Here is an 18,740-nt window from a genome sequence, read left to right as displayed (position 1 = left end):
CTAGCAGACGTGGCTGTCCACTCCTGCTTCTGTTTATTCACCTACTGTCTGAACTCCCAATTTACTTGCCCCGCTCGACTGTCCATCCCAGTGTCACTTTTTGGGCCAGATCCCCCTGTTGTGTTCGTTAAACTGTCAACTGCAGCAGTCCTGTGTCAAATAATCAGGGCTGTAGTTTAAAGGAGTAGAATCCAGGACTCTCAGGCTCTAAATCTCTAACCGTTCCTTCTGTAATTGACATATTGTCACACAAGCACGATTTCATAGCTGCCCCATAAAGCTATATGATTGCCTTTTATAGTCATATCAAAGTAGCAATGTGTTATACTATCTTCCTTACAAAGATCTGCTTTATATTTCTGATCCTTAGCCCATGTTTTAGATGTCTGGCTGTGGTAAACCTTAATCTGGATGGCAGTCCTTTGAGCCATGATAGCACCATTTATCCATAGGTATACATTTGGTAGCTTCCATTCCAGGGTGGCAGTGGGTGGTATCACCCTGAACACATCCTTTGGGCCCTTCTATAGGTGTTTCTGCTGGGTGTATATCAGTGTGGAGTGGCTAGATCATGGAACACACCTCTTTCCTGCAGAATTAGCTACTGCCAAAGAGTTTTCCTGAGTGATTGTGTTGCTTCGTATCCTTGCCAGCATCGACTGTTTTCCTTTCCTTTCCCCCATGAGGTATATACACAGTGATGGTGGTGGTTGTGGTTATTTAAGACAGTGTCTCCCTACATAGGTCCAGCTTGGAACTTGCTTTGTAGACGAGGCTAGCCTCAAAACTCAGAGATTATTCTTCTTCTTCTGTCTCCTGACTACTGGGATTAAAGGTGTAAACCACTCTAACCAATCTTTATTATTGTTTATTTTATTTTATGTGTATGAGTATTTTGACTTCATGTATATATGTGCATGTATATATGTGCAGGCACCACACATGTGCCTAGTGCCCGAGAGGCCAGAAGAAGGAATAGGGTCCCCTAGAATTGGAGTTACAGGTAGCTGTGGACCACCATGTGGGTACTAGAACTCAGGGTCCTTTGTGAAAGCTGTAAGTCCTCAACTGCTATGCTGTGCCATCTCTACATCCTCCCAGCGGTTAGTAGTACATTTCGATGAATATTTCATACTCGTAGTAGTCAACACATCAGCTGTTTTGTTTTATTTTTCTTTTATGTGTCCTGTTTTAATATGCTAGTGTTGGTGAATCATTTTGTTTTATGACAGTCTTAACTGTAGCCCAGGCTAGCCTTAAACTCACTGTACAGTCCGTGGTGGCATTGAGCTTGGGACAGTCCTGCCTTAGTCTCCCAAGTACTGGAATGTAAATGTGAGGCACCATGCTAGGCTTTTCGGTACTGTTTAAGGAATGTTTGCTGATTGGGTGTGTCATGCCTAGAATTCTAGTACTCTGAAAGCTAAAGCAGGAAGGCTAAGGTCCTTCAGGCTACATAGTAAAACCCTGAGGGAGAAAGGACTGGGGGTCCAGAGTTTGCCCACATCAAAGTCACAGAAGTATTGTCATCTGTTTTCTTTGGGAACTTTTCTTTGTTTTGTATTCTACCATTTAAATATAGTAGGAAAGAAAGAAATCCCCATAATCTACAGTTCTGACTTTCATGGTTCAGAAATATTCTTAGTTTCATTTCTGTTGCTATGATAAAATATCCTGACAAGATATCCTGACAAGAAAGAGTATATTTTAGCTCACAGTTGGAGGTTACAGCCCATCTCTGCGGAGAAGTCACAGTGGCTGGAACTTAAAGCAGCTAGTCACATCATATCCACAGTCAAGAACGAGTAGAAATGAATGCCTGTGTGCTTAGTGCTCAGCCAGCTCTCTCTACTCTTAAAAAGTTCAGGGCACCAAACCAGGGAATGATGCTACCCACTTGTAGGCTGGCTTCCCACATCACTTACAACAATCAAGACAGTCCCCTACAGACATTACTACAGGGCAACTTCATCTAAACATCCCTCACTGACTCTCTTCCCAGCTGAGTCTAGGTTGTGTTAAGTTGGTGATCACAAATGTCTTTCCTTCATCGAGAGAACGTTCATAGACTTGTCCACTTACTATAGATTATATTCACACATTTTTACTATTATTGTTGTTAATCTGGGGTTTTTTGGTTTGGTTTTTTTTTTTGTTTGTTTGTTTGTTTTTTGGGTTTTTTTTTTTTGGTTTTTTTGGGTTTTTGCCTGCTTTATTAACTAAACCTTTTCAGAGTAAATATTTGTAGGAAAAAGAAGAGTATATATGTTTAATATAATCTTTTTTTTTTTTTTTCGGAGCTGGGGACCGAACCCAGGGCCTTGCGCTTCCTAGGCAAGCGCTCTACCACTGAGCTAAGTCCCCAGCCCCGACATCATCTTGGTCTTAGGAACCTATTGGAGTCTTACAGCACATTCCCATAGATGAGTAGAAATGACTATATTTTTTTTTCAGATGGAGAGCCAAGTGATGTGGCATTTTTAGTTGAAAAGGTCATTCTTGAGCAGGTCTGATGGCACTTCAGCACTCTTAAGTAGTAGGGAAGCAGAGGCAGACTGAGCTCTTGAGTTTGAGGCAAGTCTGGTTTACAAAACAAGTTCATAACAGCCAGGGCTACACAGAGAAGCCTGTCTCTTCCACCACATTTCACTGCCGCCTTTGGTAAGAATGTATGGTGTTGGGCAGTATTCTGTGTGAGATACTAGCTCTAGACCTTATTCATTTCCAAAAGTCCGTGTGTTTTTCTTTACGGCAGTATGCAGTAAATATACCATTCCAGGTACATTTATCTTAAAGTCAGATAAGGTGAGTTCTCCAGTTTCGTTCTTCGTTCTTGTCTTTAACAGTCTAGGTCTTTTACATTCCCATAAGCATTTAGAGCACGTTCCTTTCTTATTTGTTGGTGTGTGCTTCTTTACTTGTTTTTTTGTTTTTTTTTTGTTTGTTTTGTTTTTTTTTTTTGTTTTTTTTTTTCCGGAGCTGGGGACCGAACCCAGGGCCTTGCGCTTGCTAGGCAAGCGCTCTACCGCTGAGCTAAATCCCCAACCCCTTTCTTTACTTGTTTTGAGGCAGAGTCTGACTGTATAATCCAAGCTAGCCTCAAACTCAGAATACTTTGTCTCAGCCTCCCTAGTACTGAGCAGGTAGTGGCATATACCACATTGACTGACATAACTTTCTAGAAAAGTCCTGTTGGGGTTTTGATTGGGATCATGTGGACATTTTTCAGTGGTTCTCAGCCAAGACTGATTTTTGGCCTCCACAGGACAGTTGGCAATACCTGGAGACATTTTTAGTTTTCATAGAGTGAGAATGCTAATAGCAGCTAAAATCAAAAGGGCAAGAAAACTGCTAAGTACCCAACAATTCTCAGGGCAGCCCTCCATCAGCAAAGTATCACCCAGCTAAGACATCAGTAGCGCTGCTGTAAGAAGCCAGAACTCATGTTGGGTTGTGTCTGCCATCTTACTGTTTGTTTTCTAAGTGGCTCGTTGTTGGCTTTATTTTTCATACCCTCCCCTCCTTTCTTTTTTATTCAGAGACAGGGTTTTACTGTGTAGCCTGGCTGTCTTGGGACTCACTCTGTAGCCCAGGCTGTCCTCAAACTCACAGAAACCTGCCTGCCTTTGCCTCCTGTGTGCTGGGATTACAGGCATGTGCCACCATCATGTAGCCATTTTCACCTTCTTTCAGTCAGAAATATCAGTATCCCATTTCTACTGCCTTTCTAAGGAGGGTATTTGTTGACAGTTCTTCTAAGAGCACATCATCTAGATTTTGACATGTGTTTTACATCTCAATACAATGTACCTGATAACAAATTATCTGCCACTTCCTGGCACTTGTAGATTACCAGAACACTGAACTCCATCCCCGTTTTAGTTTCAGACCACGTAAGCTGCACGATGATGACTGACATGTCATTTAACATTGTTTATGTTGACCAGCTCCAGTTTCCTCATTCTCCCTACTTGCCATGCTTCTATCTAGGTTCATTTTTCCACTCTACTTTTTCCTGTAGTGAGTCCTGAGATCAATGAATCCCCTCAAATTTTAATCTAAAACCCAGGACCTTCAGCCTGCTAGGCAGGCACTTATACCCCCAGGTATGTCTTTGTTTCTGAAAGGCATAAAATTCAAAGTTATTAGTTGTTAGCTGGTGTCACTTCTGGTTTTGGTCATGCCGTTGAGAAGCCATCTGTCAATCTTATTCTACTGCTTTTAAGATTTTCCATGTTGGTTAGCCATGGTGGTACACACCTGTAACCCCAGCACTAAGAGGCAGAAGCAGGAGGACCGTAAGTTAGAAAGCCAGACTAAGCTGTACAGGAAGACTGTCTCTTCCTCCCACACCACTGCAAGAAAAAATTTGTTTCTTTCCCTTTGGTTTTCATCAAAACTACTGTGATGGGTTTGTCTGCGTGCTCACCCTGGTCAGCTTGTGTTTGCTAGTGTTCTGGATGTGTGCACTGACTACTTTGCTTTGGACCTTTCTGTCATGCTTTGTTTAACATTCTTCCATCTGGCCCTTACTTGCCCATGAGAGCTTTCAGTGTCTCCCTGGTTCCTTTACCACCCACTTACCTTTCCTTTTGCTTTTTTGGCTTGAGTTTGGGCAGTTTTTATTGATTTGTCTTCCACTCAATCTTATCTGATGCTAAATTCATTTGCTGCTAAACCTTACAGTGTGTTCTTAGTTATAGACACTGTATTTCTTAGCTCTATGTGTCTATTTGATAGGGGAGGGAGACATTTACTCAAAAATTTCAAGTTTAAGTTTTGGTTATGTTTCTTATGGTTAAGGTAAAGTTGGTTATTGAGGTCTCACTGTGTGGCCCTGGCTAGACTTGAACTCGTAATTGTTCCTACTCATTGTTCCAAGTGCTAGGATTGAGTCCTCTAAGGATATGCCAGCAGATAATTATTTTCAGTAAAAACAATAGTATTTTAGACAAGCATAATGGACATCTTTAATTCCAGCACTTGGGAGGCAGAGGCAGGTGGATTTTTGTGAGTTCAAGGGCAGCCTGATCTACATAGTGAAACCCTTTCTCAAAACAAACAGAGATTAATAATTTTGTTTAGAGGACAGTTTAGATAGCATAAAATCAAGTTGTGTGATTTAAGAACCAAAATTCTTACTAAGAATTTTAAAAGTCTACCTAGCCAGGTGGTGGTGGCCTTTAATCCCAGCATTAGGGAAGCAGAAGCAAATGGGTCTCTGAATTCGAGGCCATCCTGGTTTAAAAGTGAGTTCAGGATAGCCAGGCTGCACAGAGAAACCTTGTCCAAAAAAAAAAAAAAAAAAAAAAAAGGCTACTTAAAATAAAGTAGAAATAATCCTGGGACCAATAACTGTTCAACCAACTTTCAAGTATAATTATATGAGTTCAGTTTAGCTTTTGTTGAATTCATAGAGCATTCTTAATTCTAATTTTAGCTTTAATATCTTAAAATCACTTATTAAAAAGAAGGCAGCAATAAGTAAGTAATACTTTCAGATAAACAGAGAAGCTACCTCAAGAAAAATAGGACCAGCAAGATGGCTCAGTGGGTAAAAGTGCTTTCTCTGAGAGGTAGAAGGAGGGAGCCAGCTCTCCCAGGTTCTCCCCTGACCTACACACAGTCTGTCCATCCATCCATCTACCTACCTACCTATCTTTTTTAATTAAAAAAGGGGAAAAGGAGTGTTCTTCTGTTTCTTTACAGTGTTAATCTTATTATTTTTAGTTTTTTATTTTTTGGTTTTTACAAGACAGGGTTTCTCTGAGTAGCCTTAATTGCCCTGGATCTCTCACAGTGTAGACGAGGCTAATCTGCCTCTGCCTCCCAAGTGCTGGGGCCACCACTGCCTGGCTAATCTTGTTTTTTTAAGACCTCAGCTGTTTCAGTTATCTGTGGGTCTGCTTTTCTTGTCTTTCCTGTGGAGTGTCAGTTATGTGGTCTTGTTTCTTCACAAGTTCAGGGGCGTCTTACCTATGAGAGAGTTTATAAAAAGATTATTAGTGGTTCCATATAATATTATCTTCTCAAAGACTCACCACACACAGGAGCCAAGACTGAACTTAAAGAGGGACTGAGCTGGGTCACCAACCACGTATTTAAAGTGTGAGGGAAAACCTCCAGTTTTGTTACTCTAGCTTTAAAGAACATCAAAATATCTCTTGGTATTTCAGCAACAGCCTTTCCAGAATCTTGTATTTTGATGTTTCTCTAAACTAGGTTTGTCTCTAGATCATTGTGTTTTCTCTTTTCTCCAGTGACAGCTCTATCCTGTGCAGGCCTCCAAGATATACCAAGTTAGGGTGGGGAGCTGTAGATCCACTCACTTTGAGTATCCCCCTCCTCTGTGCTATCAGTCCACTTGTCTTCTGTGTTCCCTCAGGTGTTGGATGCTTTAAGAAATGACTTTTGAGTGGATGTAATGACTCCTCAAATCCAAACACTTCAAAGGCTGAGGAGGTTTGCCATGAATTTGAGGGCGCGCGCGCGCGCGCGTGTGCGCACACACACACGCACACACACACACACACACACACACACTTAATTTGTAATTTGACTTTTCAGCCATCAGTAAGAGTGTTAGTCTGTCATATCCTACTCTACCCTACTTGAGAGCAGGATTTCAAGAATCTGTAGAGATGCTGAATGTCTCCCAGGGCCTTTTCTTACTTCTAGGTATGGGATTGCCCTTATCCTCCCAGACCCCTGGTCTAAAGTAGTAAGACACACATGCTCAATGGTAACCTCTCAGTACTGTAATAGAGGTATGTGCTAGAGGTGGTAGGAAAGGGAGACGTTGTCAGTTGAAGTGTGAATTCAAGAAGGGCCAACACACAGGACAAGAGGTGCAAGGGTGAGGTGGGGGCTGTGATAGTTGGCCCAACATGAAGTTGGTTTAGAGAAGCATTGATAGAGTGGAAGTAGCAAAATTGAAGGCATGGTGGGGTTAAGGGGTAAATGAAAGCAAGCAGAGATCCCAAGGCTTCTGGCTTGAGTGAGAGTCATAGATGACAAAGGAAAGCCATTCTGAACATGCCATTCCCTCTTTTTCATTCGGCCTGTGTCTATATACAGTCTGATCTTGGAACCCTGAGGCTACCCTGAGGGATCTCCACCCACCCCCTCCCCGAGTTACTTTTCTGAAACTCCTAAGGTCAATTAAGAAAGATGCAGAGCCCCCAGGCCATTCCCCCAACCTCAGCTTTTTCTGAGTTTTACATGTTATATACTAGACATCCACATGAGTATTTTATGTGAAGAAAATTTTCTACACTAAAAGAAGAAGAAAAAGTCATTATTTTATTTTTTCATTCCTTTTTCTTAGATTTCTATTTTGGTTTTTTGTTTGTTTTTTGTATGTCTGTGCTTATGGTTCTGTATCTGAGGGGAGAGGTGCTCATGCATGTAGGCGCACAAGTATATGGAGGCCTTAGTGTCATCCCTCAGGAACCATCCACCCATTTGTTTCATTTAGACAGAGGCTCTCATTAGAGCCTAGAGCTTACCAATTAGGCTAGACTGACTAGTCAGCCAGTCCCAGGAATCCTTTCCTACCCCAAATGCACGCCATCACACCTGGCTTTCTTCATGTCGTTCTCAGAGAAGATTGAACTAAGGTTGTTGTATTGCACAGCAAGTGCTTACCTGCAGAGCCCCTCACTCAGGTTTAAGCTAGTTTCTGCTTGACCTTCCAGCCACTCACTGGGTCTCAGGAATTAGCCATCATCATTATTATTTCATCAAGTGGACTTTTTGGGTATGGAAAATCATAGTTTTAATGCTAAGAAATATCTTTTGTTGTATACTTGAACTTGTTTAGCTGGTCCTTTTATTTAAAGTCTCATGTGCATCTAGTAGTAGTCCTACTATAGGTAAGCTTCACTGCCTTCAGGAGTATGAAATGTGTTTCCTGTCTCTGACTGCAGTTAGCTTCCTTTCCTGCTCACTTCCGGCAAGAGACGCTACAGATAGTGAGAATATAAGCCAGTACCCAGGGGAGTGTCATTGGTCTTCCTCACAGGGTCTGTGGAACTCCAGCTGCCAGATTCCGAGTGTCTGATTGTGTGCCGGAGCCCTCTCTTGGTTCTCGGGTACCACCAGCTCAACTCTGAAACGGCCCAGTCTTGACCCACACACACACCATGCTCCTCTGGCCTGCCAGCCCTGTGGCCACTGGATTTAGGAGTACTCATTCATGCAGATAGAGATGGACAGCCAAGGAGAAAAGTGCAAGGCCACCCACCAGACTAGATGATACTAATCCAGTGAGGGGTGATCTCTTCATTCAGTGCCAGCATTTTACAGTGCTAGACATTTACAGTCTGCAGCTTCAGCTCAGTCCTGAGTACCCTTGGGCCACAGGTTTGCATCCTCCCAGCATGCTGCTCTCTTTTCCCAAGGGGAATGTTTAGACTTTTATTTCTCTATTCAAGCTCTGTTTATTCTCTTTTTTGCCCATTATCTGTCTCTGAATTTGAAGAAGAGCTTTCAGGCATCAAGCTGTTCAGCCCCTTCCTTCCTCTACACCTGTTTCCTTTGCTCTCCTGCACTCCATCCAGCCTTCTGTGCTGCAGAAAGCTCTTCCCCCATGACGTCCGTGGCAGTGTGCACTCCTGATCTCCTTCTCTCTGCACACGCTCTTCTTCCTTTTGTGCTGCTGTCAGCCTCACCCAGCCTGATCCTTCCTCCGTATTACCATCCACATAAAGATGATCATAGCCTCCCAACCCCCGACGCTCACTTCACTCACTTAGAATCTCTCAGTGACAAGTACAGGCAAAAGGAATCTCCAGAGAGGTGGGGAAGAGGGGTGGTGGAGAGGGAGAGAGAGGAGAGGGAGAGGAAAGAGGAATCAATTGAAAAGGACATAAGAAAGCCTTCTCAGGTGCTAGAAACGCTATCTGTAGGTCTGTACATGCATGAAAACTTACACTGACTTACCATGATAGCGTGTTTTACTGTATGTGCCTCTTTCAGCAGCCCAGGAATTAGAACCCAAACTCGGCCTGGCCCAGGTCATGGTTCAGGCATGCTATTGTGAAACTAGTAGTTCTGGCTTTCCCTGCTCCCCTCCTCCCTGCTCACTTAGAAACTAAATGTAAGTCTGTCCTAATCCCTAGAGGCTTACATCCCTCACTAAGCTGGGGATACTCCAATAATAGGAGCCAGTTCTTTGCAGTTTCCTTGTTCCTCCTTGCAGTGGCTAACACATGGGACCCCCATAAATGTTGGATGGATGGTTAGGTGGGTGGGTGGGTGGGTGGATAGACCTTAACTTTGTGTTTGCTTTGAGCCTAACCTTTTTAACTGAGAAGCTTCTCTCCTCTAGCCTGCAGGATGTTTCCTCAGTAGGGGAAAGCGGTTGTACAATGGCGGTGTTTGACACTCCCGAGGAGGCTTTTGGTGTCTTACGTCCAGTCTGCGTTCAGCTCACAAAGACCCAGACAGTGGAGAACGTGGAACATCTGCAGACACAGTTACAAGCCATAAGTGACACTGCCCTTCAGGAACTACAGCAGTACATTCTCTTCCCCTTGCGATTTGCCCTGAAGACCCCAGGGCCCAAAAGAGAGCGTCTCGTACAGAGTGTGGTGGAATGCCTCACCTTTGTCCTCTCTTCAACATGTGTGAGAGAGCAGGAGCTTCTCCAGGAACTCTTCTCAGAACTTTCAGCTTGTCTGTACTCTCCCAACTCCCAGAAACCCGCAGCTTTGTCAGAGGAGTTAAAATTGGCTGTGATCCAGGGACTTAGCACCTTAATGCACTCAGCTTACAGGGACATCATTCTGACTTTTTATGAGCCCTCCATTCTGCCTCGTTTAGGATTTGCTGTGTCTTTACTGTTGGGCCTGGCAGAGCAGGAGAAGTCAAAACAGATTAAAATTGCTGCCTTACAGTGTCTACAGGTTCTCCTCCTTCAATGTGATTGTCAGGACCATCCAAGGCCTTTGGATGAACTGGAGCAGCAACAGCTGGGGGACTTGTTGGCATCTTTCTTACCTGGAATCTCAACTGCACTGACCAGAGTCATCACAGGAGACTTTAAACAAGGTCATAGCATTGTCGTGTCTTCCCTAAAGGTCTTCTACAAAACCGTGGGCTTCATCATGGCTGATGAACAGCTCACAAGGATCCCAAAGGTGCGAGCAAAGCCCGCAGTTGAGCACAAAGTAGCAGCCCTGATGATTCACAGAGAAGCAGACTGGGTAAAAAGTACTGGTGGCAAGTTGGCAATCCTTATTAAAAAGATAATTGACTGTGTCTCTGTTCATCCACACTGGAAGGTGAGGCTGGAACTGGTAGAGTTTGTGGAGGTCCTGCTTTTTAAGTGCAGTCAGTCCCTGGTTGAATCCACAGGTCCCCTCTTGAAGGTGTTAGTTGGCCTGGTGAATGATGAAAGTTCTGAAGTGCAGGCCCAGTGCAATACAGTGCTAAGGCGTCTTGCAGATCAGAAGGTAGTAGTGGGCAGCAGAGCCTTGGCTGATATCTTGTCAGAAAGCCTGCATTCATTGGCCACATCTCTTCCCCGCCTGATGAACACACAAGATGATCAGGGCAAGTTCTCTACCCTTTCCCTGTTACTTGGGTATCTGAAACTGTTGGGCCCCAAAGTACATGTAATTCTCAATTCTGTGGCCCATGTGCAGCGCCTTTCCAGGGCACTCATCCAAGTATTGGAGCTAGAGGTGGCTGATGTCAAAATGGTGGAAGAGCGGCGATGGAATTCTGACAACCTCAGTGCTTCTGCAGAGGCCTCAGCTGCACGGCCATGGAGCAGAGTCCAGAGGCGATATTTCCGATGCTTCACTGACGAGAGGGTCTTCCTGCTCCTTCGAAAGATCTGTCAGCTTCTGGGTTATTATGGGGACCTGTATTTGCTTGTGGATCACTTTATGGAACTGTATCATACATCTATAGTTTATCGGAAGCAAGCTGCCATGATCCTTAATGAACTGGTTGTAGGGGCTGCTGGACTGGATGTGGAAGATATTCATTATGAATGTGCAAGCACGAGCCCAGAGGAATTGAGAGAGATTGTGAAATCTATACTAGAGGAATACACGAGCCAAGAAAACTGGTACTTGATTACCTGTATTGAAGCTGAGGAGGAGGAGGAGGTGATGATGAAGCAGCAAGGCCTCCAGGCTGTCACATCTGGTGTCCACACCTGCCAAGTTGTATCCTTTCCAGCCCTGTCAAAGCCGAGTCCCACTATCTGCTCCATGAACAGTAACATCTGGCAGATATGCATTCAGTTGGAAGGGATTGGCCAGTTTGCTTATGCATTAGGAAAAGACTTTCGTTTGCTTTTGATGTCAGCTCTCTATCCAGTACTAGAGAAGGCTGGAGACCAAATCTTGTTCATTAGTCAAGTGGCTGCTAGCACCATGGTAGATATTTGCCATGCTTGTGGCTATAACTCTGTACAGCACCTGATCAATCAAAATTCAGACTATTTGGTGAATGGAATCTCTTTAAATCTGCGTCACCTTGCTCTACACCCACATACCCCAAAAGTCCTGGAAGTCATGCTTCGGAACTCAGATGCTAGCCTCCTTCCTTTGGTAGCAGATGTGGTTCAAGATGTCTTGGCCACCCTGGACCAATTTTATGATAAGAGAGCTGCATCCTTTGTCAGCGTTCTGCACGCTCTACTGGCAGCATTGGGTATGTTAAAAGCCCTTTTTGATGCCAATTGAGATAGCCAGGGTCCTGGTTTTCCTATTCTTGTTTTATTCCATGTTCATGAATGTGCGTGCTATGGAGAACATTGGAAAGGTTGTCTCTCCAACCCCATAGGGGATTGTTGGGCTCCACTGTTTATTTTTATACTTTGAATATCTCTGCCATTTATTGAGCCCTGCTCTATAACCGGAATATAAACCATACAGGCTAGCATTTTTTATTTTACAAATAAGAAACCAAGGCTCAATGAGACCCTGATAAGGGATAAAGTTAGATTTGTAGCAAGTTTATTCTTCCCAGTATACTATGCTATGCTGCTACTGGTGCTTCTTAGAGCTGGCAGCACCTGTGCTAGTAGAGACCAGGAGCAGCCGGAAATGCTCAGCCACAGAGAGCTGGAACAGCACATAGAGCCTTTCTTTTCCTTTCCTTTTCTTTCTTTGAGTAGTGGTTGGCTCTGGGGATTGAACTTAGGACTTACGTGTGCTAAGCAGGTATTCTACTACTGAGCTCCATCCCTAGCCCTCCAGTAGAATTCTCTGATGATGGTAATATTCTGGCTCCTCTATCCAGCTATGTGTGGGTACTACTGGGGAATTGAATATTTTGGTTCAGTTCCCTTTTTAAAGACAGGGTCTCACTCTGCAACCCAAGCTCCCCGGGAACTCATTATAAAGCCTAAACTTGGAACTTGCAGCATTCCTCCTGCCTCAGTCTCTCTAGTGCTGAAATTACAGGGGTGAACCATTATATCCAGTAGGGAATTGGAATTTTAATTCTGTTTGGTTTTTATAGCCATGTGGACCATACTGGATAGCAGTAATCTAAAAACTTAAAAAAAAAAATTTATTTTGATTTTAGGCATGTAAGTATTCTGCCTGCATGTATGCCTGCCCGTGTGCACTTGGTACCTGAAGAAGGCAGGAGAGGGCGCTATCTCCTAGCACTGGAGTTAGCTTATGAGACACCATGTGAGTGCTGGGGATTAGACCTGGGTCTTCTAGAGGAGCAGCAGAACACTTCTAAGGAGTGTTCTTAACTGCTGTGCCATCCCTGCCTCTTAAGTGCTGGCATTAAAGCACTGTAGCCATCCTTAACTTTTCTTTTAATTAAGATTTGTTTGAGGTTTTTTTGGGGGGGGGAGAAGTTGGGGGTCTGTATCACATATATGCAGTGTCCTCAGAGGCCAGAAGTGGGCATCAGATCCCCTGGAACTGGATTTACAGGTATCTATAAGCTACCATATTGTATTAGGAATTGAACCCATGTCCTTTGGAAAAGTAGCCAGTATTCTTAACCACTAAGCCAGCCTTTCCTTTTAACCTTTTAGTTGTCCAAGTTGACTTAATTGTCTCTTCTCTATTTTGACCCTGTTGTGCTACCATTAACATGGCACAGTTTGTACCATGAAAAACAGCCAGACTTGGAATGATACCTGTAATCCCAGCTGCCAGGAAACTCAAGCAGGAGGATCATGAGTTCAAGGCGAGCCGGAGCTGTATAGCATGAGCATATCTAATCAATAAATAAATCCCTCAGCTAGACAGTTAATCATTGAATGAAAAACACTGAGCTATATTCTGCTGCCTTTATCCAAAGAGCACATCTCCAGTGCTGTTAGTGGGACAGAGAAAGCCTCTCTGTCAGGTTAAAACCACGTGAGAAACTTCCTCAGGAGAAGCAACTGCTCTGAGGTGATGTTTGCAGTGTTCACTCATTCATTCATGAACATTCCCAGACAGTGTGAATGCTTGTTTCACTCATAAAGAATGCCTGCTATATGTCAGATGCTACACTAAGTAGTGAGGATAGAGCAGGGAACAAGATAAACAAACTCATGGAGCTTCCCTGATACTGAGAGGAATGATAAACAAGTAATGAAAGCATTAAGCAAGCTCAGGAAGCCTCTGATAAGCGCTTTGAAGGAAATGAAGACCTTATGCAGGGGACAAACAGGAATAGGCTGCTCTAAGTTGCATGGTCAGGGAGTGCCTCTCTGCGAAGTACCACTAAGGCTGTGACCTAAAGGCAGAGGGGCTGCCAGGCTGTATGTACATGGCTATGGCACTTTTTCTATGATTCTAAGAACACTATCAGCAGAATGGTGTGAATACTATTCACACGCAGGGATGAAGTGTTTGGAGAAAATGTTGTAGAGAGTATAATACAGGGTTAAACAGGAAATATAGAGATTATACTGGGCACACAGGCTAAGAGAAGAAGTTTGATCTGGACTGCAGTCTCAAACACCATGACAAAGTAGCTGAGGCTAAAACACCCTAAAGGAGGGAAGGTTTATCTGGTTTCAGAAGTTTAGTCCAAAGCCCGTTCTGTTGCATTTTAGAGTGTGATAAGGTAGAAGCATTTGGTCAAGGGCCATGATGGAGAAAAGCTGTTTGTGCCATGGCCACCAGGACTTCCTAGGCTTGCCTATAATCATTACTTCTTCCATCCAGGTCACATCTTTTACAGTTGCACCAGCTTTCAAAGAGTACCACTAGCTAAGGGACATGGCCTTTGGGAGGCATTTCAGATCCTAACTGTAACTCCTGTCTGTGCTAATAGTCACTAGCGAAGCAGCTGATAACAAACCCAGGTCTAGACTGGCTTGATCGTCCGACTAAGACCCCTAACTACTTAGGCATTACAGACTGAGACCAGCTCTATGGCCCACATGTCCCATCTCTGCTACACTGGGGAACTAGATTATATTTCAGCTTAAAATGTAAACATTTTACAAAAAGGCTTAGGAAGCTGGAGGGATTTTTCAGTGGTTGAGAGCACTTTTGCTCTTGCAGAAGACCCAAGTTCAACTCCCAGCACCCACATGGTGGGTGACAAACATGTGGAACTCCAGCCCCAGAGTACCTGATGCCCTCCTCTTACTACCTGAGGCACCCGGAACACAAATGGTGTACAGACACATACATGCAAGCAAAACACTCATACATAAAAAAATGTACAAAAGTGAAAGCATAGGAAATGCGCGTCTTTTTAGGAGGGTAACACATTTGGATTTTGGAATTTGAATTTTCTTAGATTTCTGATGTCTTTGGTAATCTGAAGGTATAGCACTTTCTAAAATTGAAGTAGAAGGGTGGGGTCTACATTACAGAAAGGAAAATACAGACTCTTGAGGTATCTGGGACATTGTGTGTTGAGGTGGGGGTGTAAAACAAAATTGGAGATGGATTTTCCCCAAGTTTCGAAGCAAACCAATATGTAATTGCATTTTAAATAGTAAGTCATAAAATTAATGCTCACTCAAAGATCACAGCAGCACTTGATGCTGCCATTCCTGCTTGTCGTCAAATTGCCTAACAGATGGCCTTCCTTTTAAGAAGAGAATGGAAGTTTGCTTTCACAGACTTTCTGAAAAGTCATGGAAGAACCAAGCACGTGTTTTCGGGCATTGAGTTACTGAACATGCATGCTTCATAGGCATTGACTAAAAAGCAACAGGTGCCCAGGGAGAACAGAAGCATTCACAGCAAGGATGAACCAGGAAGTCGTCCTGTCACAATCCGCACTGGAGGTGGGGGTTCCCCATTGACACAGGACTGGGGTGCTCTTACAGCTGCATCCCTCCCTGCTGTGTCATAGCAGCCCTTTCTCGGTTGGCATTTCAGCCCTTTCTCAGCCTTGCCACAAATTACATCTGCTGCACTCTCTTTTGCCTTCAGTGTATCAGTAGTATAAATTCCTAAAAGAAAAACCTGTTGAAGAGTTTTACATTTAAATGTTTGATTGAGAGTATCAAATTGTTCTCCTAAGAGGTTGTACCAATTTAAGCTCCTTCAGCAATGTAAAAGTGCCAATTTTGCCACACCTTCACCCATACTTCCTTATTACTGAGCTTTTGATCTTTGCTAATCCAATAGGAGAAAATAGCACCTTATTATAGTTGTACTTTGCATTAAGAATGAGGTTGAGCTTCTTTTCATATGCTTAAAACCCATTTGTGAGCAAAGACATTCCAATCTGACACCGGCTTTGAATGTAGAAAGAATCTGCAGTGTGAACTCCCAGCGGCGGAAGTGCTGTGGCTGGACTTTAACCCTTTGGGACCAGCACCTTAGAGTGTACCCAGAGCCTCATTACACCTGGGAATGGGGCACTGAAGAAACAGCACACTTAGCACAACTTTACTCCCTGCATTCAGCAAGTTCAGGCAGACAGGCCTCTGCCTTTTCTTCAAAATTAAATTAAATTTTAAAAGGATGCTTAACTCTATGTGTAAGAACTTCCAGATAGTGGCCAGGACACTGGAATCTCAAGCATCTGGTAAATGTCTCAGGTGCCTGACCCTGTCATCTCCCTTTCGCTATTCTGGTTCTGGGCAATGGCTCCTTAATGAAGAGGAGATTAGCAGGTGCAAAACGTGACAGGTCTTTGTCCTGTTGTCTGCAGAGGGAGCGCATGGACCAGTGGCTGTAAGATTGGAGACGTTGTTGCTTTATGTTTAAGTATTCAGAATCTCTTTAAAGGGAAGACTTTGAAGGGCCTCAGGATCCAAGAATGGCTGAGATTAGAACTGCTGTAGTCAAATAAGGAGTTTAGTCCCTGGTGGACACTGCACATTCACCCTGACCTGCTGCCTCCTGGTTTCCTGTCATGATCTCTGCAGAGGCCTACAGCCCCTCAGGGCACAACTGAAAACCTCGGGAATGGCTTAAAGTTTATTCTGTGGTGACATGTGAGAGGCGCTGGAGCATTTTCTGTTAGAGTCCCCCGTGAGAAGAGAGATGTCTTCTACCAAGGAGCACATCTTGTCCTCGGAGTTACATTATTTGTCTTCCTTCTCCTGCCTTGTGGTTTTCATTCTGCATGTTTGAGTTCCCACCCTATGCTGTGGGCATATTAGAGTCAAGAGTTCCTTGGTGAAGATTCACATACCAGACAGTACACACAAAATAAATACAGTACAAAATACATGGGGAACAGCATTGTGCTGTGTAAGGGATGACTTTACTGGGAACTGTTTGGTTGTTCTAAAATGTGAAGTGATTTGGAATTAGCCAGATGTAAAGAAAGTGTTCTGGACACTCAAGAGGGATGTATATATGAGTTCTGAGGCAGGAAAATGCCTCACATACTGAAGCCACTGAAAGACAGCAAGTTGTCAGGCACCCGACTGGAGTGGTGGTTGGGGTGAGGGGGAAGGATGTAATCGGTGTCTGGATAGTTCAGAGCCATGCCAGTCTTGCCAAAGAGCTTAATCTACTTATAAAGTGGGAGTGCCTGTCATCAGTGACCCAGGTCATCATGATAATGTTTTCTTTCAGCACATTGGTTCCCAGACTCGGGTTCTACTGGGCAACTCCAACAGCACAGTTTAGAAGAAGTGGCGAGGCAAACGCCAGCAGCTAGCAAGGCTAGCCCCACAGCTGAGGACATCGAGCGGTTTGTGCTGAGCTATCTCCAGGAGAAGGATATGGCAGAGGGGAATGTTTCTGATCTTGAAGCTGAAGAAGGTAATTGCTATTTATTTTGCTTTCAGTAGTTCCTTCTTAAAACAGATCATTGCGAAAACAGCAAAATCATTGCAAGAAGTGAAAGAGAAGAAAAGTTGCCCCCAAACTTGTGCTGTGCACACAAACGTGTGTGTGAACTGATTCTACTTTCCATTTTTTGAACAAAGTTTTTTACCTGGTTGCTTCTGTTTTACATGGTTGCAAATAGTTTTTGTTTTGTGCTGATGAGGACTGAACCTAGGACTTAGCACCACTAGGCTCTGCCGTGTGCCCACTGCACTAGAGTCTAACTGGACCACATCCTTTCTGGGTCTCATTAAAAGGACACACACTCCAGGGTTTCATGATCAGTGTTGGAGTGGCAGCTGCCAAGCGTCCATCTCAAGTGTGAAGTTGAGGTTGCCTCTAGCCTTGCTGTGGTGAAGAGTGTGGCAAGGGGTGATTCTGTGTGTGAGCTTTCCCACCTACATGCATCTCCAAAACCCTACAAGTGGGGTTTCTTGGTCCAAGGTAAGAACAACATTTGATGCTGACCAGATTGCCTTCCAGACAGTTAGATCAGTCTACACCTTCCTAACAGTGGCAGGGGTGCAGAAATTACTTGGTTCACTTCTTTCTATTTTGACAAGTTAAGAATGGCTTGTTATTGCATTTTGCATGCCTTTGATTAAAGCCCAAGTTGGACATGTTTCTTTATGCTTCTTCCTGTTATTCCTTCCCCCCAGTTCCACTGTCTATTCATAAGCTTCATCTTTATTGGTAGAGAAAGATTGCAGTGTTTTTCTTGCTTATTTATATGAGAGGAGGGAAAAAGAGAGTTCAAGCCAGTATCAGCTCTGGCCTCTTGTTTTATTCACAAACTCAATCTGGAGCTTCAGGTCACGGAAGGATTAATAAATTATTAGAATCGCCTCTGCAAATATAAAATGCCAAGTCATAATGAGCTTGGTGGTCTCAGGACTGTCCTAAATCGAACTGAGTCCCAAATTAGTTTGTTAGGTTGGAAGTGAGCAGATTTCTTTTTTTCTTTTTCATTTTCCCATCTGTGCTCTGATTCTAGTAAGTTGGAGCCAACACATTCATCCAGGATAACAGGAGAGTTTAGTGCCCAGGATAACAGGAGAGCACAGCTTGCCACAGTGAATGCAACAGAGCAGTGGAAACAGCACAGGTCCAAACAAGGCTCATGCAGAGCGGAGCTGGTATGGCCCCTATGACAGAGTGCTTGCTCTGTTGTAGCCTGCCAGGCTCCGTTTCTTTGCTGAGCCAACCCAAACCTTTCTATGAACCACACTCAGACCTCACATAAACCTGCAGTTGTGAAGAGGGGGTGACAGGGTCTGTCATGATCAAAGTTGTCCTTCTAGTCCAAAATTCAAGTTCCATCAATAAATCTGTTCTTCCGTGACTAAGTACTCTGGTTCTTGGGCTGGTAAGATAATTCAGTCAGTAAAATGCTTGCTGTGCAAGCATAAGGACCTAGGTTTGATCCTCAGAATTCACGTAAAAAGCCTGGCATGAGCTTGTAATCCCAGTACTTAGGATGTGAAGGCAGGCAGGTCCCTGGGCTCTCTGGCC

At 43.9% G+C, this 18,740-nt stretch overlaps 1 protein-coding gene across 3 annotated transcripts in view; it reads left to right on the top strand.

The window, feature by feature from the left end:
- Tti1 (TELO2 interacting protein 1) overlaps positions 1-18,740 on the top strand; it is a 43,752-nt gene that overhangs the window by 6,768 nt on the left and 18,244 nt on the right. For 2 of the 3 annotated variants that reach the window (XM_087653937.1, NM_001134619.2), the window contains 2 exon segments: positions 9,332-11,670; positions 16,974-17,162. In XM_087653937.1, the coding sequence (XP_087510063.1) occupies positions 9,372-11,670; positions 16,974-17,162 (2,488 nt within the window). In that variant the 5' untranslated portion in view covers positions 9,332-9,371. 3 annotated transcript variants of the gene reach the window in all.

This window comes from Rattus norvegicus, chromosome 3 (assembly GCF_021556685.1).
Source record: "Rattus norvegicus strain SHRSP/BbbUtx chromosome 3, alternate assembly SHRSP_T2T, whole genome shotgun sequence".
In the NCBI taxonomy this organism is placed as follows: Eukaryota; Metazoa; Chordata; class Mammalia; order Rodentia; family Muridae; genus Rattus; species Rattus norvegicus.
Note: the sequence above shows the minus strand (reverse complement) of the source record. Positions and strands in the feature narration are given on the sequence as shown.